Source organism: Pyricularia grisea (assembly GCF_004355905.1).
Source record: "Pyricularia grisea strain NI907 chromosome Unknown Pyricularia_grisea_NI907_Scaffold_11, whole genome shotgun sequence".
Lineage (NCBI taxonomy): Eukaryota > Fungi > Ascomycota > Sordariomycetes > Magnaporthales > Pyriculariaceae > Pyricularia > Pyricularia grisea.
Window position 1 is genome coordinate 114,861 of NW_022156723.1, and position 24,500 is coordinate 139,360.

Genomic DNA, 24,500 nt, shown 5'->3' on the forward strand with positions numbered 1-24,500 from the left:
CAAACGGCAAAATCAAATACAGCTTTGAAGATCATACTTTACAATTTACCACTCTCGGTATCTTGAGAAGGCCATCTCTTTAGTCCCTATTCTCTGTTTGAAACTACGTTGCATCTGCGTATACATTACTTATCGATAGTCCACAGGGGGTAGGTCCCTATGTTATTGGAAGCTATGGGCACCCCCATTCCTATCATAATCTATTACTATGCCGCTGGGCCAGAGTTCCTTAGATCTTGGCTCGTATCAACAAATTTTGATTAAAGAAGCAATTTTTGAAGCTTCATCGCCTGCTGCACTTTTCGGTTATCCAGATCAGATTTGGGCTAGGCAGGTTTTTAAACAGTCTCAAATAAAGGGTGCACATATTCAGCGCCTGTAAAGGATTTATCTATAGTAATATGATTTTCTTTTCTATAACTCGCCCCAACCGTTTCACCTACGTAGACATCTGAAATTTCGGAGCTTTCAACTGTAACACACAATGCCTCCCAAGATTCAAGTTCCATCTCCTGATTTAACTGACCTCTATGTTGTTGGTCTGGGGGGCAGCACCTCCGTTTCAACACAGCAACCCGACGAAGAGGTAGCGTCCCTAAGACGAGAACTGGCATACTATAGAAATTTGCACAAAATATCATCGTCGGTTTTTCCGTCGCTACGAATTCACACTAATGCACTCTTGGCCCTTCTGGATGATTGGGATAAAATAATACAGGAGACTGAAAGCAACTGCAGCTCCTAGACGATGATTCTGCCTCGTGGCACGTCAGATACTCAGTAGGAAGTTTTAGTTTGTTTGTACTGATTGATGCTCGATATTATCGTAATGCTATACTACTGGACATGGAAGTCTACTTGGTCTCTATGTGTTAATAAAGCTATGTACCCATTTCCAGGGCCTGGAAACTAGTTTAGGCCTGTCGACTAACCGAATACATGCCGCTCGAGGATCCTTGCTGTGGTTGTGATAATAGTTGTTTTGTAGGTCGATCTTTGGGATGATCATTTAGTTGACGACAGAAGAGATGGGTAGCTAGGGAGGGGAGAGGTTTATGGTCTGGCTAAGGGTTGATGGGACCTCAACTCTGAACACTTGTGTGGTCGCCTACAAGGAGCTGCAACAGAAGTACACTTGATGACATGACATGACAAGAGCTGAGGTTTGTAACTGTTGACTTTCAAGATATTGCACACGAGCCTCCTCCGTCTCATGTGCGCTTCTTCTGTGAACGAAAATTCGATGTCACTGGGGATGCGTAAGATTGAAGGGAAGTGAGTGGGCTGGTTGGATTGCATAATTTCTCATCTTGCCATCTGTCCAGACTTTGACAAGTAACGAAATGCCAGTATACATTATGACAGAATGGAGACGACAAAGCCCAGAAACAGGCAAATCTTTAGTTCATGTTGCTGCTTTCATGAGTCAATTACGGATTCAATGGACAGCTACGTATTGGATGCCATACATCAGTGGTCTTCATAAGCCGAAAGCTGCCCAGTCACACCACCTTAAATTCGCACCCTTGACGTCCTGACGATACTGCCTTAGCGGCGGCAACTATGAGGAACTAGGCGAATCAAACAAGATCAGTCACCAAAGTCATGAATATCCTGCTTTTCTTAGCCCTTTTCATTACTCATAGTGTCACAGGCCTCTCAATAACGGACTTGCTTGACAACATACCACTTTGTGCTGTAAGTGTCAAGCTTATGGTGGGAAAAAAACTCTCATATTGACTCTACAGTATACATGCCTATCCGAGGCTCTTGCATCGCATGCTTGTCACGACGAGCTAGAGAAGTGCATTTGTTCGAACTTCGATCTTCAAGCTCAGTTATCAGTTTGTGCTCAGAGGTTGTGTTCATTCGAAGACCAACTGGGTAAGTCAACCGGTCCACCAGATACGAATAAGAAGGCGATGATCCTAACTCGACGATAGTCGCCGTTGCCGTTGAGGCCGATCTTTGTGCTGCATACCCGAAGCCATCAAGAACATCGGAAGTGCAAAACACGGTTGCCATTGGCTCTGCCCTGCTGTTCCCCGTGGTCGCATTAAGGATATACTCGAGGAAGAGGCAAGGAGGAAGGCTCTGGCGAGATGACTACGCTGCACTCACGAGCATGGTATTTATTTCACTGATTACGGAAAACCATAGACTGAAGCTGATTGAACACATAGGTTCTCTTGGTGGTATTAGCAGGCATTGACCTTTATATCGCCCAGCTAGGTTTTGGAATGCACTATTGGACAATTCCAATCGGAAACGGACATTTAATCCTCAAGGTACACTTCTCTCCCCGTTTCACAATCATGACTCAGCTAATCCCCTACAGTATTTCTATATCGGATCGATCGTCTACATCGTTCTCCAGACCATCAGCAAAGTTTCTTTCTTACTTCTCCTCGGTCAAGTCTTCCCCGGGCGACGGCTGCAAAAATGTGTACAGCTGCTATACGTCGTTCTCGCCTCTCACGGTTGCATCTATTCAATGCTGTTTGCACTTCAATGCCTTCCGGTGGAGTCAATCTGGGACCGCCACATCAGAAGCTCGAAATGCTTGGATATCGTCGCCATAGCTTATAGCAATGGAGCGTTGAGTATACTGGAGGATATAGCTATACTAATCCTGCCCTTTCCAGAAGTTTGGCGCCTGAACATGGGTCGTCGACATCGTTTAGCATTACTTTTGCTATTCAGTGTTGGCTTGTTGTATGAGGCTCCGCCATCTCAAGTTGTTAACATTACTAACTGCTTGTTAGTGCATGCATTACTTCAATGGTTCGCATGAACTTCGTGGTTCAGTATACCGTCACGCTAGATTCTACATGGGACAATGTGGATATAGTTATCTGGTCGTTCATCGAGCAGATAACTGTGGTTTTCTGTGCTAGCTTACCAGCGCTCCGGCAGCTTCTGGGTCCCTTCTCATCAAACAAAGTCAAAAGTTCGAGCCTGCCTGCAGGTGGCATAACCGTCACTCAGGAGGTGGTGGTTAACCATGAGCCAAAGGCTGGCCATCAAGACACGAAGACAAGTCAGGACATATGGTGGCATTAGATTACAACTGGTCCTAGAGCTATGTGAGGTCCCCTGCAGCGATTGGTTGCATGTCAAAGGACAAAGACGGATGAGTCTATTTTCTACGCTGGAGCTCAAATTTGCGCTAGGATTAAGTCTCCCCACAAATGCCAGGGCTATATTTTGTTTGGGTAGGAGTATTTGCAGTGGCAATACCAAGGGAACGAAGAAATGTGCAAAGAAGAGAAGTGAAAAATCTTCGAGTCTCGGTTGACAAAGCCTTTTTGGTGTCTGGAGTGGCTTAGGCATTGTGGTTTCGCATTTACTCTTCGCCATTTCGAAGAGTGCAGCGATGGAAGGTAACCGAGCAGTAACTGTATTCGAGGCAGCAAGGCGGAGATGTGGGAGGGGCTATGGCTGCCTGGAACTGCGATTGTGCGGATGACATACCATATGCCGAATCACTGGGAAAATTTTAGCTAAACTTTTCAGTTGAGACATGCCTACTCCATCGTTCAATCAGTCAACTTAGGAGCGTCAATTCGTTTGATGGGTGTCGGCATGGTCGCAAGGTGGGGTATCCTCAAGAGTGGTACAAATGGTCGGCTCACATGCAAGCTGGTGCCCAGCTGGTGCCCAGCTGCTGCCCAACTCCTGCTCAGCACGCCCAGCTGCCTTTGCCACCATGATCCGACACCGGCACTCGCGGATTGTGTACGTGGCTTGATGCTCTATGCACAGTGTGTCGAGGCGGTGTATGAAAAACCGGGTGGACCCTTACCGTATACAGCGTGGTTAAATTCCCTGCCACAAATTGTAGACGCAATCGTCCTCTGAACGGTCTAGAACTCAGCTAGGACGCCGACAGTTGCAGTGCTCATCCCGGCGCCGTATAGACCGGCGGCTGTTTAAAACACTTGCATGCGATCGTGGTTGGCAAGCCAGCCAATATATTGCTTGTTTGCTTATAAGATGGCATAAGTTAGGCCCGGTTGTTTGAAACACTGATTTAGAAAAGAACGAACGGGAAGGTAAAGGGAAAGGAGAAGAAATCAAGTACAAAACAGACGAGCATATTTAGGGTCATCTTCGCGTTAGGATTAGAATTTTACACAGCCACACTCTTCCTGTTTGTCAGCGCTGCCCCAGCGTGTATACCCGCTACGGCTTAAAATAGCCGGTAGCAATCTTCTCCAGGTCGAGTTATTTGCGTTTAAACGGTTGCGGCCAGTCAAAGGCCATCTTCATCTGCCCAATGTCCTCAGAAAATACCCTGCTAACTTGACTTCGACCAACCGGCTTCCCCGACTTGCTGGAATATACCACATCTGGCTTCCGTTTTCGTTTGTTCGACGCTAGCTGAACCAACGGAGGTCGAGGTGGCTCAAGCAGTAGTGCCCTTTCGAAGTCGATCATCATAACACCGCTGGTCTCCGCGTTGAAAAGCATGTTTGCCCCTCGCACATCCTTGTGGGCCACTCCCAGTTTATGTATTGCCTGCAACGACTGCATCGCCCTGTCTTCGAGCTCTCTCTCCCGACTACCCAAAATCTCTGTCGCGTCAAGGTCACATCCGCCCCAGGACAAGAGCGTTATGTGTACTACGTAGACCCGGTGGTCATAGTAATATATCCTGTTCATCGACCGAAGGTCGACGACCCCGAGGAAGACGGGCACATATATACCTTGGATGGGATGCAGCCGTTTGTAAACCGCCGCCTCGTGCTCAAGGTCTTTGACAAATGCCTGAATCGTGCCTTTGCCGACAAAGGTATAACCATATTCGATCAGCCAGATCTTGAACAATACGCCGCGTGCACCTCCCTGCCCCAAAGGCGTGATCCCATCGTCTAGTGTCCATTTCAGCTGCTTGAGGAGAAGAGAGAGGAAATGGGCGTGGTTTATTGGGTGACGAACACAGGCGCGGCTCAAGCCATGATGGCTGTTGCTGTCAGAGTTGAGCTGTCTATGTAGCGCCACGTTGGGGCATTTCGCGTCGAGGAACCCGCCCTGGACGAGCCCTGACAGGCACCTTTGTGTGCAGTAGGGCCTGTCTTGCTCGTTGCTTCCTCCTCCACCCCCGCCCCACGACCGTTGGGCTAGAATCCGCTCGCTGCGTCGAGTTCCCCGACCCCCCCGAACTTCTTGACGCATGCGCCGTTCTGCCGGACTCGGCGTGTCTGGCAAACCCCGTGCTGATTCGTCGTCTGATGATTCTCCTGGCTCTCTATGTACCCCTTCCTTGTTGGGTTCATCTCCCACTTGCCGAGGTCTTCTTTTCCGGAGTAGATACGGAGATCGATCGACACTCTCATATGTTTCAGGTTGGTAGCCGGGTGAGCTGTTCGGCGCGTGTCGCTCGTTTTCCGGAATCGATCGTAGCGTCGTCTCGAAATCTTCCGCCCATGTTTTGAGTTTTTCGGTCGCTTGGTGCCGCTCGTCCTGTCCGCGCAATCGCTGTTCACCTGGCAAACCCAGCGCCATGAGACTAAAGGCCAGATACTGCCCGACTGCGGTGCACAAGTGAAAATGATTCGGATGGGCCAACACTTCAGCATTGGGCTCTGCAAGGTGATAGAAAAGCGTCTCAGGCTCGGACCAGTCGATCTTGAGAAACACAATCGCCTCACCCGTCGTCAAAAGCCCATACTCAAGTCCCCCTTCGATCATGTAGTGGTACGTTTGCGTAATGGCGGCTGCAGTCAGTCTTTCGGCGTGATACTGGAAACGCGCGTCTAGGTCCACCGACGTCGGGATGGTCTTCCGGTTGACCACTTCCGTGTAAATACTCATCGGGCGTAGACCAAGGCGAAGGTGCGGCGCGGTTAGCTTGTGGGGCGGTTTGTACTCGGAGATGTAGATCATTGTGCGTCTTTCGAAGCCCGCGTTGTCGGATCGGTAGACACAGATCTGATCGGGTCGTAGCCGATTGAGTTCGAGACTGTGGTTTGGAGTAGCCGGTGGTGTCGATGGGGTATCGCGGTAGACGACCTCATCTGCAACATCGCTGATGGCATGTGCATGGTTCTCAAAAATTATCCCATTGCCCAGGTCGAACGCGCTTCTAACTTCTTCCACCTCTCTGAGCTGGTCTATGATCGCTCTGACTGGATCCTCGACACTGATGTGGAGGAACGATTCGAGAGTCTTCTCGTCTGATATCCTGCGCCCCGAAATTCTTTTTCCTAAGCCGGTGAGGAAGGCTCGGTTCTCAAAAACACGGCTATCGGCAGGGAAGGTGTCGTAGATTGTGCCGAATATTATTCTCTGCTGCTGAATAAAGTCGGACCATGGCTGGATACGCGTGGGACACCATTTGTTTCGCGGGTTGGTGATGGATCCCTTCGAGGTCAGTTTCCGGTCCTGTTCAATTTCGAAACGGGAGAAAACCAAATCATGCAAGGCAGCGATGTATTCGTCAATTGTAGTGGGTTGAGTTTGTCGTTCTAACGCGTCAGCGCGTTGTCGCTCCTGCTGTCGTTCTTTCTCTGCTTCTTCCGCGCGTTGTCGCTCCCGCTGTCGTTCTTTATCCGCTTCTTCCGCGCGTTGTTGCTCTCTTTCTGCGCGTTGCTCTGCCTCTCGCAGCTGCCTTCTCAGCTCTTCCACACTCGTCGATCCATCCATGACGCGTAGGGGCATAGGTCATGGTGCGGGTTGATTAGGACATAATTGTCGCAACCCGAATGTTTTGAACTGCGGCGTTGTCTGAGTGGAGCCGTATTACGTACGCATGTTGCGAGGGGCAACCTGTCCGAAACACCCGAACTAACGAATCGACCGATGCACGGACGTAATGGGCGTACAATCGACCAAGGCCTTGCTTGGGCCCGGAAAGTGGATCAGTCACAGCTGAGCGCAGCCACTTCAGTAAGGCCAATCAATATAAACCCGGAAAGCTCCCTCGTGAACTCAGGTTTTGCCTTTGCAGCTCACGGAAATTGACCCGAGCACGGTCGCGGATAATCGTCTTTAAGCATGGCTTGATCAGCTGTCAACCCAACTGCAGCCTCGCTTTTGGCTTGTGCAGATGTAGACACCGACAGTCAGTGACGAAAACCGTGGTGTATGATTGTAGCGGCGATTTCTGCACCTAACGTTGGGCCCCACATCTCCGACCCCCCCAAAGTCCGACCCCCTTGAAAAATGTAACGACGAAATACCCTTTTTATAAACCGATTTAAATATGTGAGGATCAGGCCCCCAGACCTAAGCTCAGAACCACCACTCGACCCACCAGCCAAGGCACTGGCAAGCACAGTCACGCTGAGCCAGGGGTCCACTGACCCCAGATTTAAACACGTCACTCCAGCACGCCGTCAATTGCAATTTCTCTCTGTCACGAAAGAGGATAGCGGCGTCCTTCTTCATATCCTTCTTGTCTGCGAATGTCGCTTCGATCATGGATACCGATACGATATCCGCGGTCTACTCGCTTGGCATCGACTGGTACTCGTCGGTGACATGCTCGGACATCAGGTGGATCAAGAGGGTGATGAGAGATGAGTCCAGATACCCGGGCATATCCATGTCGATGGACATCAACTCGGTTCTACCCTCGATTGCGATAGGCAACATGAGCGCACTGTCACTCTCGATGAGATCCGCCCAAAGAGACAAGGCTGCAATATAGGGGCGATTCTATTCGAAGATCTAAAGCTAAGTCTAAAGAAAGAAGAAAGGCACGTAGTGTCAATCGTGTACACGCGCCTAAGCGAACTGAACTTCCATGCAGTTGATATATTTGCACAAGGACGTAAAGGCACGGCACGAACATGTTGTCCTTGACCCAACAAAATATGGTTTATCCAGTATTGACTTCCTTTTTTTGTTTGCCGTTAATCTGACGAACTGGCGGCTGCATACATTCTGTCCCAAAAATATATCTGCTTACTCCAAGGACATATTCAGCATGTGATCTTGAGATGTTAGCAGCTTGCATTATTTCCACGGCCTCCTGAAGCCGAGGACTACCGCGGGTGCAGCCGAGACTGGAGTACCAGATGACTTGAATCGGCCTTTTTTCAAAACGTGAGCAGCTCTCTTGCTACCTTCCCTCTTGCCTGAAATTACAGTCTACAACTACTTTCATTCTTTTACTCTTTTTCACATTCGTTCCATGTGATGCTTATGCACTAAAATCCTCTTTCTAAAGGTCGCTCTTTCCCTCAGGTCCTTATCACTCTGAGCTTCCGAGTGACATCCAGCTCTAGAAGAAATATCACAGTGGTGTACAACTCAATCAACCAACTATGCGTAGCGAAGAGCCTAGCGCATCGTCTTCTGTTGTGCGTGGCCTGAACTCGTCCAGGTCGACGGAGCGCATCAACCAGATCGATCAAGTACGAGCCTATGGGATTGGAGATGTTGTTTCTCTACCCCGGCTGGTGGTCTGTGGCGACCAGTCGGCCGGCAAGAGCTCGGTCTTGGAGAGCGTCACTGGTATCCCGTTCCCAAGGAAGAGTGGACTTTGTACGAGGTTCCCCACTGAAATCATCCTTCGGCACAACTCCACGGCTACGCGTATTATGGCCACTGTTCACCCTCACGCCTCCAGACCACAAGAAAAGAGAGATGCCCTTTTACAATACCGCCGCGTGCTAGCAGACATGTCGGAACTCCCTGATGTTATTGAGCAGGTGTCCGCATTGATGGAGATCCGTGGGTATGCGGACCATAGTTTCGGGAACGCGTTTGCGTCTGATGTCTTGCGGATTGAATTTGTGGGCCAGACAAACCTTAATCTGACCATCGTCGATCTACCTGGACTCATCTCTGTGGCCAATAAAGAGCAAACAGAAGAAGACATCCAGCTGGTCAAAGACATGGTCAAAGGCTATGTTCAAAGTTCTCGCACGATTGTGCTAGCAGTGGTGCAAGCCACCAACGACATCGCCAACCAAGTCATCATCCAGCTTGCGCGACAGTACGACCCGGAAGGTCAGAGGACGGTGGGGATTATCACCAAGGCGGACCTGATTAACGAGGGCAGCGAGGCCAGCTTGGCGCAGCTTGCGAACAACCAGGCCAACATCAAGCTCAACCTTGGCTTTTTCCTCTTAAAAAACCCGAAGCCGTCCGAGATTGAAGAGGGTATCAAACCTGAGCAGCGGTCACAGAGGGAGCTGAGATTTTTCTCGGAGCCCGTTTGGAAGCAGCATCTCGATATAAGTGGTGTAGGGGCCGAGAATCTAAAGCTGTTTCTGCAGGACCTCCTGGACGCCCACATCGAGAAGGAAATGCCCCAGGTGGTTAAAGATATTCGGAAGGTCCTGCGCACCACAGAGGAGAGCTTGACGCGACTTGGCCAAGCCCGTCCCACTGTCGGGCACATCCGCATTTTTCTAACGCAAGTTAGCACCAGCTTTGCCCAGCTGGTCCAAGCTGCCTTGGATGGCAACTATCATGGGCCATACTACGAGTTTTTCGATCACGTTGAGGATTCGCGGTTGCGCGCCGTGGTCCACAAGATCAATGGCAAATTCGCCACCGACATCCGTACCCATGGCAAAAAAAGGGTTTTGAGGCCGGCAGAGTCAGAGATCGACTGGGCTCTGGATGAAAATTCAATTAAGGAAAAAAACGAGAAGGAGCTTTTCGTAACCCAAGAGGAAATGAAAAACTGGGTCAAAAAGGTATGTCCATATATGGTTGTTTAATCGGGTACGACTGACATGATACAGGTGTATTTGCGCACACGGGGTCGTGAGCTTCCAGGGAACTACAATCATGTCCTGCTAGCCGAGCTGTTCTTGGAACAATCCTCTCGTTGGCTCCCCATTGCCACAGCCCACGTGGAAAGCATCATCGCGATCGTCACCGGGTGGCTGCAGCACGCCACTCGAGTGGTTCTACCCGAGGACAAGCTTCGTGGTGATGTGCTTGCCATTTGCTCTCAGTGAATGGAGGACGCCGACAATGACGCTTTGATGGAGCTTGATAAACTCAAAAAAGACGAGCAGCGCCAGCCGATTACGTACAACCATTACTACATTGACAACATTCAAAAGTCCCGTCATGGCTTTCTGCGTGAGGCCGTGGAAGGTGCTATCAGAGAGACAGCAAGCTCGGATTATCATGGAAAACTCCATGTTAGCAACATCCCCATGGATATTGAAAAGTTCCTTGAGGCAATGAAGCGCAAAGTCAACGTCGACATTGACGACCAGGCATGTGCTGAGGCCATGGCAGGGTTGGAAGCTTACTACAAGGTATGTTTTACACGACGCCATTGCAAAGTGCAGATACTAAAGCTTTTCGATAACAGGTAGCCATGAAGACTTTCGTGGACAATGTCTGTCGGCAGGTCGTTGAGCGTCACATCATTGCGCCCCTCTCCAAGATTTTCAGTCCAGTGACTGTTTCCCGATTCACGGACGACGAGCTTCTTCAAATCGGATCCGAGTCGGAAAAACAAAACCGCAAGCGGGAAGAGCTTAGGGCCAGGGCAAAGAAACTGAGGAGCAGCCTTGAAAATCTCCAGCGACGCTGACGGGTATCTTCCTTCGGGGTTATGAGGAGCCACTTCTCGCTGTTTTCCTTAATTGAATTTTCATCCAGTTATATGTTGGTTTCAGACGCGGACCTTTACGGATCCAGCGATATCCTGATTTCAGTCGACACACTGGAAAGGTTAACAAATGGTGGGGCATAGGAGGTCATACGCTCTTTTAATTTGATTAAGTTCAAAAGTATGATGATAGAAATCCGGCAGGCAGAGAATGGGTACATTTTGTGGATTCGTTGCAAATCTCGGCCCCAAAAAGGCAGGTCACACATTGGTGATCCACAAAACACATGTCAATTTCGGTGCAAGAACTGCATTTTCATCAAATGTGCTGGGCTGGGCCTAAGTGCTTTGCATCTGGTCCAAGCTAGAGCAGAGTGTTGAACAAAACGGGCACTTTGCCCATTCATATGTCCACTATATGTGCCTGAGCAGCTGCTTTAACATACAGACTAAGCGACATGCCGCGTCGATCATAATAAGCTCCGGCACAAAGTACCCGCCGCTCCAATACCCGGTTGGCATACATATCGGGACCTTTTTTTTTTTTTTTTGACGGAATCAGAATATGCATAGCATCAATCTGTAGCCTCCACAAATATCCAACCATAATCTATTTGACGACCCCTCCAACGTGGTGTACACCCCTGTCTCAACAGCTTTGCAGCATACTGCGGTATGTAGCATTTGTGATTTGATGTATAGTCTGCGAAGCTCAAATGCATGCGAACTCCCTTGAAAGAGGATCTTGTAGCAAACGGGATATTTTAAACCAATCGTTGACTTGACCTGCTCCATGGGGTGTTACAGTATAGATGTACATTTCTCAAATTATGTCTTTAATCCCTGCTGATGCAAGTCTAGGTGAAGGCCTAAAAACGGGCCTTTGCCACTGCGCTAGGCTTCACCCATCGCACCGGTGCTTGAAGTGTTTTTTCCGAGAGAGCGCAGGCCCTATTTTCGCAAACTACCAATATCAGTCTGTCTGTACTGTATCTGTACTGTACAGTACAATACTCTTAAACAAGTCGTTGCCTTTCGCATTCAAGCTTCGGGTTGGTGCTGACATTCAGGTTCCTGGAACGATAAAGAAAGAACAAGGCTAGTGCTGTCTTCTGGCCCAGGTTTGGAGTTTTTGTTGCATATTTTGCATTCATAATCGTGACGTACCCGCCCGCTCACGACATCAAATAAAGTGTGGCGCCAGCCGCGTTCTAAAGGGCGAGTCAAACAATTTCGGTATCGTGACACGCTTCGATCTTAACACCTTCAAGGCGCCAGCCACGCTTTGGGGAGGTTCAGTCGCGTTCCCGTTCTCGGCTAGCCCAAGAGTTATATCGGCGATGCAGAAGTTCGTCTCAGTTCTCGGCAACGAGGGGCGCAGAGCAGATTTGGCGATTGTTTTCTGGAACTACATCCAAGGCGAAACCCTCACGGAGCCGTTTATAAGCAGCGCGCTGCATAACGTCGATGGCACAGCTAATGCTCTGGGACTTGCCGACTTTTTGGGCATTCCAGGCAACGTCACGTCGGCGTTACGTACCGACACGCTAGCCGAGTTTACTAATGAGTTGGAGTTGCCACAGGGCAGTTACAAAGCCTGGCGGACGCTGACATTTTAAAAAAATGGCGATGTCATGGCCTACGCCGTTGAGACCTACCTGAACATGGTGAAAGAACTGGAGGCAGACCCGTCACTCGGTTTCACAGCGCAGTGCGTGTTTCAAGGCTTATCGGCGGAGCAGTTCAGGCAGGCCGCAACAAGCGGCGGCAACGTGCTCGGGCTCGAGGATCGTAGCGAAAACCTTGTTTTGTTTCTCGGCATGGTTGCATACAAAGACGCAAAGCTCATAAAGCTAGTCAACGCCAAAATGACTACCTGGGTGGACAACACCAAAAGGTTTTCGGTCGAGAATGGAGCCGACGACGAGTATCTTTTTCTCAACTACGCCGACCTCTGGGCAGCTATGGAGAGAAAAACCTTGCGTTTATGGAGGAGGTTGCGGGCAAATACGACCCGAACGGAGTATTTCAACGAAGCGTGCCCGGTGGATTCAAGTTATCAAATGCTCGAACAACTGCATGTTTAAAGGTGGACGGACGATAATGTGGCTTGTTTCCTTCACTTCTTTCTATTGTAGACAGTACCGAGCGGCTGGTAGCGTGATAGCAAAAGTTGTATGTATTATCACATTTTGAACCTGCACGATGCCTCACCCTCCAATCAAAATATCATGCACTGTCAGCAAGGAGGACAGGCTGTTCCACCTGCATGAGTCTGTTCAAATCGAGTCGACCACGGCGCTTTTTTTCTGCTGAGCCTCAAGGGATCGCAAATATGCAAGCGAGCGTAGGTGATATTTTGTCTCAGAGCCGACGCTTCATCAGTGTGTTTCTTAACATGCATGATGAAATTCTCCAAATCAGGTTGTAACTTTATAGGCCTTGTCCGAAGATATAAGTGTTACGACCAGACAGTCGGGCCAGTACCAGTGAGGCCAGGCGGGGTCACACCCCTCCTGACGACACTCGATTAAGAGAAACACCGACCGGCAGGATCAGGATTACGTAAGGAGCCAGACACGTGACACCACGTGATCGCCAAGGGAGTGATCTTAATAATCCCGAAGAGATCACGACAGATCAAGGAGGTGATCTCTGCGATCTGTTGGAGATTAGGAGAGATTACATTGAGAGCCCAGGATATATAAGACACGCCCATTATCATGTAGATAGATTCGATTCTAGGATTGCTTAGCAGCAATTAAACTCTAGTTAACCTCAATACTTACTTGAGAACGATCATAACTTCACCCCCAGTCATTAAGAACCCCAGTTGCCCAGTCAGACGCTCAGTTGCTTTAACCCACTGTACTTTACCATAAGAACAGGTTACCCCGATAACTTGATTGTAACAATAAGATCGAGGCACATCTTGCAATTGAAAACGATAGGATCTTTATCGTGGATCCTGCGAAAAATTAGTTAGCATTCGTCTTTGTGCTTTCTTCTTTTGTGCTCAGGTGCTTACTCATTTCTCGTGACGTTTCATATGCTCCGGCCTGGCATATGTACATCCACAGCCTGGAAAATTGCAGACATCTATCTGCGGGAACCCTTATATCCCCATCGACCACGCCTTGAGCTCCTAACCCGTGTGCCGTTTGACGTGGCTCTCTTCCTTTGTCGACTGTGACCGAAAGCCTTGGGCGAAGTTGTCGGTGAAACTAAAGCGTGGGCAGCCACATAGACGGGAGAAGGACAAGGTCTTTCGAAAAAAGGAGTAGCGCTGTCCTAGGACCTAGCGGACATTACTGATGGTGGCTGTATGACTCGATTGTAATATCCATGGTTTGCCGATGTAAAAGGGGTAAATGTCGAGACATCCGGTAGATGGAAAGAAAAATGTACCGGACCTGGACAGTTCTTTCCGTAATGTTGACCGCTAGAGCATCCCCCGTTGTCATGGGAGGGGCCATGTACGTGTTACTGAGGGATACCCGAAGGCACATGGCAAGGGGTAATGGGCCAGGGCATACAGGAACAGTGTTAAGTGATGGGTGGAGGCTGTGGTGACATACTCATAGGCATGCCGTGGATGTTGCAGTGAATAAAGGATGAGGATGGTGATAGCGGTGATAAACATGGCTCAGATGTGGCCGAGATACGAAATAATGCTGGAATCCCTGAAAGGTCTGCGATACTTAAGTAACGGCTGTCCATATCACTTCCGTGCTCATATTTTACACTTGGGAGGTAAAAATCCATGTTTATGATGGTGATTGCTTTCCTCCGTTAAAAGGATCAGAGTGAAAGAAAACAAGTTATGTGGAAAGCCAGATATGAGAATGATGTGCTTATTGCCGGGAGACGACTAAGATGATAATAGAAGATGAGGAGGTTGGAATCCGAGTGAAGGGAGGAAAAACGAGCATATTTATATTCGATATAGATGCTAGGGGTGACGGCGGGCTGAAAGACAGGAGGAGAGGTTAGCATTAGCGGACAATTTATTCAATCGCTTAGCACACCCCGAACTTGACATAGCCTTGCTTCCATACGCGCTAGATCCATACAGGATTACTTAACAAGTGGAAATACCCCTGAGAGACTGCGTGGCCTCCCTTTGTCAAGCTAAAGGATTAAGTGGATACAAAAAAGGGGAAGATTCCGGTTATCACCGAAAGGTAGTGTTTTCCTGCTGGCCCTTTTGCCGAACTACAACGCCTGTCTCGAATTTGAAGCACAGAGCTGCTCCGCTCATTTAATGGCCGAGGGGAAATGTAGTCAGTAATCCAAGGTTACATGAAAACAGGCGGGACAATTTCATCTCTGGGCAAACGCCGTATATACTACGCCGTTTCTGCTTGGGTTTGTCATTGATATTACAGCAATTCCCTAAGCCCCAGATGCGATCTCACCAACAGTGTAAACAGAAATAATTCAATACTTGGTAAGTTTGCTTCGTATCCTGAAAGATGATTTTTTACACTTGTAAAGCTATTGGTAGCATGTTGCACCACCCTAGCTATAAAGGGATGGCCTCGAAAAGAATATATTGGTTCCTTATCTTTGGTTGTATGCTCCGTTTTATTCATCGCTGCAAGTTCTTGGCTCGGGGACGCCGAAGACTAGCAGTAGATATGTACCCTATAAGCAAAATCCTTGCTAATAGAGGGAGCGAAGCAATCAAGCTCGCAGCCTATTCGGCCGACTGGGTAATATAAAGTGAGGAAGCAGACTCAGAAGATGCAAGAAAACTACTTCAGGTCAAATCCCAGATGCATACCACAGAAGTCGCCCCCAGAGAAGTAACAGTAGCCCCCACTAAGTCCACAAACACATTTATTATTGGGTGCGTTGTGAGAGCATTATCGTTTCATCATGCCTTCCATGGCATATGACGAAGATGCAGTCGGAATATCTTCCATGCAGCAGCGTGATCCGTTTCAAATAGCATTTTATGGCAAACCCCCACCTAGAACCTTCAGTTTCAGCGAGCAACGCAGTTCGACTGATGGCGAGATCCCGATTGTATCCGACCCGCTGGCCCCAACGTTATACTGGGAAGAAACCCCGGACTTCTTGCCGCTGTCCTCAAAGTATAAAGATAAATGGGTGCTTGTTATAGGTGGCATGGCCCAGGCTCGGGAACAGATCAAAACACTAGGCTTCGGGAAGGTTCTGATATCCTCGGATCTTGTCAAAGAATCGGCAAACTTTCACGTTCAGCAAGCATCAGCGAGCATTCACAACGCCGTTGGCATACCAAGGTCTTTTGCCGAACAATCACATCCCATTGCGGCAATCTTCGTCCTCAACGCGCCTGAAGATTGGGTTCTCGATTTGCACATTCTTCTGGCTTTGCTTTCCCCAGGGGATGGTAGGTCAGGCTCTGATACAACCATCCGTGGCAGTACTCAAAACTTCAGCTATTGGCACAGCGGCAACCCCAAACTGTACTGCAAAAGCAACCCCGAATTTGAACGTCCAGCGCCAGGTGGTACCATTCTGGCAGAGGGGGCATTCTTGTGTGCACTCAAAGCTGTTTGGAAAGATAAAATGATCTGAATGGGTTTTAACCTGGGGTAAAACTAAGCAATGCACAAAACCGGAACAGGCCGGTGGGGGTGATTCAACTTGTTTGAGATATATCACAATTCCAAATCTTATTACTTGCTTACATTTGAATTGGTGCTAGACCTGTAACATATTGGTGCGTAGATTTTGAGAGGATGAATTGGGGTATCATTCCGGTGTTCAACTGGGTTGGAATCCTTTCCAAAAGGTGTGGTTGTTTTGGGGTGTCCAGCTGTATAACTCGCCCGACAGATATTCCATACAGAAGGTTTGATAAACTTCTGTTAGCCAGATTCGGGCCAGCGAGGCTTGATTGTAAAGTAAATTGGGGCTCCACGACACAGGTAGCCTGTGCAGAGGGAGAAAGTCCCTGGTCGCTATATCACGGTTCTCTGGTTCCTGAAGGCATTAAAGCGCAAGGTGCTCACGCGTGGCCTTCTGGGTCAAAAAGGCACGGCCGCCGTCGCTGATCAAATACGCCACAAGGCTGCAAATATTGACAGTAGCCATGTTCCGGGCCCTGGGTATCCGGAGAATCGCCAGGAGTTGACATACGCAACTTAAAGAAAACGTTAACACGGGACGCAGTTTGGACATACCCAACGAGAAGCCATGATTCTCAACTGCTTTAGCGAAGTAGGGCATGCTACTCTCGTGAGCTCCAGGAGCTGCAGTCCCTCAAACGGAACTTTCACATCCAATGCTTCAGCCAGGCTTCACCTTGGCATAGGATGAATTGGGCCATCCTAGTACGCAACTAGTTGTTTCTCAGCAGGGCTCGTGCCCAATGACTTTGCACAGCTCAAACACAGTGCTCGTGTAATCGTCAGCGTCAAAATATACTTTCAAACCTCTATCTACTGTGCTTTGTACATAGAGTCTATTGTAAGGGTGTGTGCAGTAATTGCGTATATGTTGCATATGTTTGAAAAGTAAAGATGTAGCAGAGTTCGATTAATGTAACTTAATAACTACCCAGTTCTTCACTAGAAACCAGATTCAGCGCAGACTTCTGCAGTCCTCTGATAGACAGCAAAGCGTACCAAACTGTCGGCATAATTCATTCGCGGTCAGAACCAATACCGGACAGCATCTCACAAATGACAGTAATCAGCTCGCCATTGGCTTTTAGACCTCCAGGCCTGAACGCAATCCATAAAGTCATGCGGTCCCAGATAACTGGACTGCACAGCCTCCCTTTTTTTATGATTTTCTGGTAGGAGCCAATCAACAACAGTCTTTTTTTCTCGAGCCGGCCTCTGTCTGGGCGATACTTCAACAGCGACCGGGAGTGTTCCGCTGGAGGTGAAGTGTTTGCCTGGAAAAATACGAGGTAACTTAGCATTGTTGGCTGCAGATTTTAATGCGCCTGAGTTGCCCCGGGCGTGGTGCGATCACGGCAGCTTTAGGCAAGGCACAGCCGGGCACACACCTTTCAGACACCGCGTCGGCATTTGCAACCGGACGTTCAGGGCGACTTGGCTACGTCCCATAACATGTTTGATTTCCTGGTTTTTCCAACCCACGAGACGGGAAGACCGGGCTCGTTGCCGCCTTCAAGGTCACAATACACTGCTTCTTTGCTTGTCCCTTTCGTGTCCCAAGTCATTTACTACGTACGCCTAGGGGGAGCCTGATCCGACCCTATCCACCCGACTACTCCGCTACTTCGTCAAAGCATCCGTCTCAGTTGCTCTGTGGTCATCTTTTCAGTCGCCCGGCGCCAAGTCAATATCTGTGGTCTACCCAGCTCCGACTCGTCCCTCAAATGTGGGCACCGCCTTTCTTAGAATACTCGCATCATGCGTCATCCCATGGAAGCCGAGACTCCTGGGTAGCCCCTCATCGATTGCACCAATGCGAGGCAGATTTGCCACACCGACATGTATTACTTTATCGCACCAACCGTAGCAAATTGATCACGGGCATTACCCTCCCTTCTCGACCAGGCGTCGTCCAAAAATCAGCCCGCAGGAATACCGCCAGCTTGCAAAGCAGTACAGTTAAACATTCAAGGAGCTGAGTGGATCCCCTGAAAAGCAGTCGCTTTCATAGACGTTGCGTTCGGCTGTATGAGTAGTGCGATGCCTAGCAGGCAATTAACGCGTCACGTTGGTTGTCGCGCCCCATCCCTTTAATCACGCGATCGGCTACGATACCTTCAATTGTTGAGTCGGTCACCTTTGCGGTCGTTATCTCGGCGATTTTTGGACCGAGATCTGGAGCGTCCACGGCGATTTGAAGCAACCCTTAGCTTGTTGTTTCCGTTATCCGTTCTGGCGTTGGACCTACAGCGATTCTCACAGTCGCGAATTCTGGGTCGAGGAGAAGTACCAAGATTTTGGCTTTGTTCGGATTTCGGTCTGTCATTCTTCGTTGGTAATGCTTAATATACTGAGGTTCCCCCATGGATTCATGGCCGTGCCAACTTTAATGAGTTTGTTTGGGAACTTTTGTTTTTTGGATTGTTTTTGATTGGTAATCCTAAGCGAGGTCTGCCCTGACCCCTTTCTTACCTCTATGTGATGTACGGTGTACCGTACATCTAAATGTTGGGCCGACTTGAAAATTGAATCCACCAACCCAGGATTTAAGTGGTCTGCGCCACCAGCTCAGTCTAAATTGTGGCTGAAATGGCACCTTGTGACCAGGTCCGCAGCTTAGCTTGCGTCTCCGTAACAGTGCTTACGTAGGCAGACCCAGGGCCCGATACAGGTTGCCTGTGCAACGAGCCTCGTTCGATCTGCTGCAAATACCCGTCTACCTAATTTTGTTTGCTGCAAACATCCGCCATCAATGACCGATATGGATGAAGAACTCAGGAAGCTCCGTGAACAGCTCGAAGAAGCCAAACGCCGAACCGAAGACGCCGAGAAACGCGTCCGAGAAGAGCAGCGCCGACGCGAAGGGGCGGAAGAAGCCGCCAGGGCATCGCAACCGCTGGCAATTGAACCTTATCTTGACGCATGCCACTCGCTCAGTCTTGCCATCCAAGTTCTGACCGACCGCTCTTTAACCACCCAAGGCGACACGACTGATCCTACCGGCCGTGTTTACCCATCACGAATTTCTAAATGGGACGAATTTGCAGCAAAACAAGAGGAAATATGGAATCTGCTTTCCGATCCTTCCTTCACCTCCCGTCCTACATTTCCATCTCGACACCAGGTGGATTACGTTCGCTCTTTAATAAGCCCGATTAGCAGCGAGCATGGACTACGGCATTTTGAGCGTGACACCGTTGAAAATGCAGTCCAAAAGCTGGTCGATGCAGTGTCCGAGAACGAACTGCTGCGACAGCGCCTCGGCTTGCATGGGACCGTAACGTTCGAAAGCCACACGAACCTCGGCGCGGCGGACGAAAGCCTATCCGAACCTCTCGATCAGATGGCCGTCTCTGGGCCCAGTGTCGCAGGTGCGACACCTGCAACGGCCAAAGTCCGGAAACCGCGTCGCACCGCGAAAAGCAAAGGAAAAGGCAATCGAGCGGACCAGTTCTGCATATACAGGACAACGAACGGAGCGAACATCCCGACAATGGCAATCGAGTACAAAGCGCCGCACAAACTAAGTCAGGACGAGGTGGTCACCGGCCTGGCATCCGCAATTGAGCCGAAGCGAGACGTGATTGGCCAAGATTGCGAAGGCTTCGTGCTCGCGTCAAAGGCGCTTGCCGCCGCCGTGGTCACGCAGCTTTTCTCCTACATGATTGGCAAGGGCATAAAACACGGGTACGTTTGCACAGGACAAACTTTCGTTTTCCTCCATAATCCGGATGATCCCGCGACGGTCCTCTACCATGTCTGCGTCCCGAACTTGGACGTCTTCGACGATGACGAGAACAGACTCCACCGTACAGCCGTCGCGCAAGTGTTCGCCTTCGTCCTGCAGGCTGTTCGTACTGCGCCGCCCCCACAATCGTGGCACGACGCGGCGGCTTCGCTTGAAACATGGGCTGTCGAATACGAGGATGTGCTGGCCAAAATACCGTCTTCTGTCCGCAAGGATAAAGAACGGGCTTCTCCTTATATACCCCGCCGTTGGCAGGGCTTCAAGCGCTCGCCGATCCGCACCCGCGCGTTCTGCCGGCAGCTACCCACTCAGCCCTTGTCTGACGAAGATGAAGACGATGATTTCATGCACTCCCCAACTCCGAAACGATCCTCCAATTCTCACAGGAATGGCACGCCAGGCTCTGGTGGACGCAGCGAAAGTCGTGGGGGACTGCGGGCGGGTAGATCACAAGGAATACAGGATAGGCTTTACTGCAGCCATAAATGTCTTCTTGGGCTGAAGTGTGGTAGACCTGTTGACAAAACCTGTCCGAACGCCAGTAGCCACGGGCAGAAACACATTGACAGGGCAGAATTTCTAAGTCTGCTTCAAGCACAGCTAGCCAAAGACCGTGGGCCTGAGGCAGACTGTACGCCTTTATACCTGTCAGGGTTTGTTGGTTCACTGTTTAAGGTCCGGCTATCGCTGCATGGCTACACACTTGTGGCCAAGGGTGTGGAAACGTCGAATCTTGAATTCCTGCAACATGAGGAAAAGGTCTATAACCGCCTTAGCGAGATTCAGGGGAGGCACGTTCCGGTATGCCTCGGATTGATGTCTCTGGTTCTCCCGCAATATTGCGACGGCGGCGTTTATAAGCACTTTTTACTCCTTAGTTGGGCTGGCAAGCCTTTGTCGAGCAGTGACGGCCCTATCGATAAATTTGTCGGTACTGCTTCGATTTCCAAGGCAATTACCGCAATACACCGTCTTGGCGTCCTTCACGGCGATGCTGAGGCGCGCAACATTTTAGTAGATGGCCAGCGCCCTATGGTTGTTGATTTTGAAAGAGCGACTATTCTGGACCGTGCGCCGCTGGGCTCGATCTCTGCCAACGCCAAGCTCACAAGGAAACATGGGCCATCTCAGAAAAGGGGGAACGACGCGTTCGCAAAAGAGTTTGCCGCTATACAAAATGTTTTCCGAGGGCGTCAATGATAGATGTCAATAGCATACATATTGGGCAGATAGACTAGGGAGTCCTAGATGTTGAAAAGTTGACCAACGCTGGCGATCAAGTGCAAATCAGTGAGATGAGCCAGATGCTCGTCCAGGTCATGGCCAAGCTCGAGTCCGTCGTGTTGACACAGGCATTACATTCAAGCACTCTAATAAACACGAATCGCCAACTCTCGAACTTGCTGTCCCGCGCGACTGAGGCGCCTAGAACATACTTTTGTCTTCAATGCTGATGCATTGGGCCAATGCAAAAATCTGCAAATACACTTATTGTCTTAGTCATTTGGCTACGCAAAAGTGTGCTTGGCATCGCTTGTTCCGGTTGGGGTTGTAAATTCCATTCTGGTGATGCTCTCTAAAAATTCAACCACGTCATGGGTCCACCTATCAGGACGAGTGTGCATATTGAACGATGCAAAAATAGTGTCATGTAGAGATATTAGTATCTGAACCCTCGTCACAAAAGAGTCGGGAATCGAGGATGGGGTTGAAATCGCATATCATTCCCGAAAAAGCAGCCTATTTTAATGCTGGCGTCTGACCGGGACTTGCAGATCGCAGATTGCTTTAACCCAAAGGAGCAAGTAAGGTGTTATGGTTCGATAAAACGTAAAGAATGCTCAGTAATACATAGCCGCCCGGGAAAATTTACGGATGAATAAGCAATATCGTCCATCGATATACATAGCCCTTTCACTGGTCAAACATAGTCGAAAAGTGGTTGGGCCTTACCATCTGGCTTGCTTCGTGACGAGTAAAGGTGTCAAGTCCTTTTTGCCGTATTTGCGTGACCGCTATGTGGCGATCTTTCTTCAGTGACCCAGATTTGGGCCTGGCCAGAGGCCCACACACAATCGAACACAGGCTTGCGTTTCGCAGGACTTTGTTTCTCTACCATCGAAGAGCCATCTGACAAGACCACAAATAGTAGTTCGCTGCAACAGTGCGAGCTGACCAGCACGCTACTGAATTGGATTGGTTAATTAGAGTATTTAGGGGTTATCGGCTAGGGCAAATGCGTATACAGTTAAAAGCCAGCATCGATTGGCACTTTAAGGGGCAGATACGGAAAATCGATGTGTGTTGACCAACGACCCACCTTTTATCCGCGTCGCGTGAAGCTCAGCAACTTGGTTTGTTTTCTTTCCTCTCCAGAGCAAAATCTTCGTCGATAGGTACCAATAGACTAGCTTCTTTCCTATGCTAACCCTGGCCGTGACATTCACACACTCACACGTGATTTAGTAGAAAACCTTCTATTCCTTAGCCAATTCCGTTTCCGATGCGTTTTGCACCCAATTCAGAACACGTATCAATACATACATTTTTACACCTCATCGCGGTACCGTACATGCACACCGCCGTGCATCAGCTTTGGTCACTCGTTTTTGCGGCTTATTGGCGCCACCTCCACGCAGCTTGGTGCGTATGAAATTCCAGGATTGATCTACCAGAAAACCGTAATTGGCTACTTGGTTTATTTCAACGTTTGTTAACTGCTCATAAATCTCTTGCCCTTGCTTCGTACTCCCGAACCCGTGCGCTACTCAACGTCTTGGCCTTTTCCCATGACCTCTCGCCTTTTGGTCGACCCTTCCATTCTACCAAGTACTCAACGTTTCCAGCCCATTTCCTCTTATCAAATAGTCGCACTCCTGCATGGTTTCCCTCAAAATTCGATTCGAAGCTTTTGATGAGATCTTCGCTGATATTACCTCGTGGTTCCCACGTGTTGTCTTCATGTGGGAACCCCTTCCATTTAACAAGGTAATAAGGTTTCTTTTTTAAACCCCATTTCGCGAGAAGTTTCTCGGCCTCCCATATATTATTATCTGCATCAAGCGCAGCTGGTTTACCTTCCAGCAGATTCGGAGAATGTTTGATGTTGACCAACATGTCTTGTGACGCAGGCCCTGTTAAGTTGGCACTGTTTTTGTTCGGGGGGCTACCGTCCCCTGAGGAATCACATTTTAACACTGCAACGGGTAATTCAGTAAGCGCAGGGTCTATCAGCTCTGTAGATCTGCCTTTGAAGCTTGGGACATGAGATGGGTTAGGCTGTAGTGCCCCGGGAAAACCTAAGTCCAGGAGCAGAGTGTGTCGCAATGGACTGTCGGGATTTTTGGTAATGCAGAAATCTTCTAGGGAGCTGGGATCCGTCGATGAGGTCGAGCATTGTTCGTCCTGGCTGGACGAAGTCGATTTACCGGTGCTAGCGGTAGGCGACGAAATAAACGCAAATGGCGCCCTATCAGATTATGTTAGAACTGAAACGTTTAGGATTGCAAGTGTACAGGTTGACAAACATAGTAGCAGCTGTCTGTTCGGATATTGACGTCGCAGTAACTGTCGGATTGGGACCTGATGTTGTTTTCTGTCTTTTGGCAAAGCGGATCGATCCAGATCGGTCATGGTTGCTTTTTTCGGAGCTCAAAGTACGCTTTTTTGGTGACGCATTTTCGACGCTGTGGATGTCTTGGAGATGATACCAAAGGCTTTCCCCTGAATCCACCGGAGCAGAACAGTTTGGATGTGGGCATTTGAGACTATTAGAATGAAGCCCAGTTGTTATGTGATCAGTGACGCATTTCGAAATATGCAGTCGCCAGACTTTTAAGTCTATGTATGTTTTCATCCGCTCGCTCGCAAGGAGATCTGTCCGGCCTAAATGAACCGGACAATATCCAGCACACGCATAGGCGTGACGGAAAACAACGGGATCACATCGAAATGGTGTGTCCCCGTCGTCAAGGTGCTTTTGGCAATGGTGTTCCCATTTCTGCTTATCTGTGACCCAGTGGCTGCATAGGAAACAAAATTTGGCGAACTTGTTGTCGGCTTTGAAACGCTTTTCAAAACATCGATATATATGCAGCCACCTTTGCGAGACGTGGAGGCTAAAGACCAATATGAGCAATTAGCAACGTGTTCTGTGGTAGCTAGCGTATGCTGTTGGAACACTATGCTTTACAATTACCTTTCAATCATTTTATTGCAGAATTCCACGGGGCATATGCCGTTTTTAGGCCTTAGCTGAGATTGGTATGCGACCTGCCAGTCCCCTGTGCGAAGAGCAATAAGATCTTCCAGCGCTGAAATGCCTGTTGGACTTCGAAGCGTTTCTCTCTGAGCCAAAGTGCGGAGCAGCCGGTGGCGTTCAGGCATCATGTGAATTATGCGAGAAAGGTGGTCCCGGTGCCAATCGCTCTGCTGATCAGTTGCACATTGCCGGTATTCTTGAAGTTTTTGTTTCACGAACCTTCGACGATCTTCGTACGCCTTTTTGCGAGCGGCTATATGTTGCTCGTGTTCCTCTTTTTTGAAAAGGCCGCCGTCGATGAGAGTGTTAAGCGTAAAGATATATTCTTTCAGTCGAATA

General features: G+C 49.2%; 7 protein-coding genes across 7 annotated transcripts; 5 read left to right on the plus strand and 2 right to left on the minus strand.

The window, feature by feature from the left end:
* The first annotated feature begins 1,574 nt into the window (after window positions 1-1,574).
* On the plus strand, window positions 1,575-3,571 carry PgNI_12256 (uncharacterized protein). The gene is made up of 6 exons (XM_031132210.1): window positions 1,575-1,698; window positions 1,749-1,884; window positions 1,920-2,128; window positions 2,184-2,288; window positions 2,339-2,715; window positions 2,766-3,571. Exons 1-6 carry the CDS (start codon window positions 1,606-1,608, stop codon window positions 3,061-3,063), a joined length of 1,218 nt encoding a protein of 405 aa, XP_030976166.1. The 5' UTR covers window positions 1,575-1,605; the 3' UTR covers window positions 3,064-3,571.
* A 656-nt stretch (window positions 3,572-4,227) lies between these two features.
* On the minus strand, window positions 4,228-6,648 carry PgNI_12257 (uncharacterized protein; the record flags this gene model as incomplete). Its single annotated transcript, XM_031132211.1, has 1 exon — window positions 4,228-6,648. The coding sequence occupies one exon, from the start codon at window positions 6,646-6,648 to the stop codon at window positions 4,228-4,230; it is 2,421 nt and encodes an 806-aa protein (XP_030976165.1).
* Window positions 6,649-8,273: 1,625 nt separating this feature from the next.
* On the plus strand, window positions 8,274-11,103 carry PgNI_12258 (uncharacterized protein; the record flags this gene model as incomplete). The annotated part of the gene is made up of 4 exons (XM_031132212.1): window positions 8,274-9,656; window positions 9,705-9,894; window positions 9,976-10,232; window positions 10,289-11,103. 4 exons carry the CDS (start codon window positions 8,274-8,276, stop codon window positions 10,511-10,513), a joined length of 2,055 nt encoding a protein of 684 aa, XP_030976162.1. The 3' UTR covers window positions 10,514-11,103.
* A 221-nt stretch (window positions 11,104-11,324) lies between these two features.
* PgNI_12259 (uncharacterized protein) lies at window positions 11,325-12,150 on the plus strand (the record flags this gene model as incomplete). The annotated part of the gene is made up of 2 exons (XM_031132213.1): window positions 11,325-11,345; window positions 11,725-12,150. The coding sequence occupies 2 exons, from the start codon at window positions 11,325-11,327 to the stop codon at window positions 12,148-12,150; spliced, it is 447 nt and encodes a 148-aa protein (XP_030976161.1).
* Window positions 12,151-12,165: 15 nt separating this feature from the next.
* Window positions 12,166-12,618, plus strand: PgNI_12260 (uncharacterized protein; the record flags this gene model as incomplete). Its single annotated transcript, XM_031132214.1, has 1 exon — window positions 12,166-12,618. The coding sequence occupies one exon, from the start codon at window positions 12,166-12,168 to the stop codon at window positions 12,616-12,618; it is 453 nt and encodes a 150-aa protein (XP_030976245.1).
* Window positions 12,619-13,630: 1,012 nt separating this feature from the next.
* Window positions 13,631-14,296, minus strand: PgNI_12261 (uncharacterized protein; the record flags this gene model as incomplete). Its single annotated transcript, XM_031132215.1, has 3 exons — window positions 13,631-13,817; window positions 13,844-14,108; window positions 14,197-14,296. 3 exons carry the CDS (start codon window positions 14,294-14,296, stop codon window positions 13,631-13,633), a joined length of 552 nt encoding a protein of 183 aa, XP_030976246.1.
* Window positions 14,297-18,904: 4,608 nt separating this feature from the next.
* On the plus strand, window positions 18,905-21,100 carry PgNI_12262 (uncharacterized protein; the record flags this gene model as incomplete). Its single annotated transcript, XM_031132216.1, has 1 exon — window positions 18,905-21,100. One exon carries the CDS (start codon window positions 18,905-18,907, stop codon window positions 21,098-21,100), a length of 2,196 nt encoding a protein of 731 aa, XP_030976247.1.
* Between the last annotated feature and the right edge of the window lie 3,400 nt (window positions 21,101-24,500).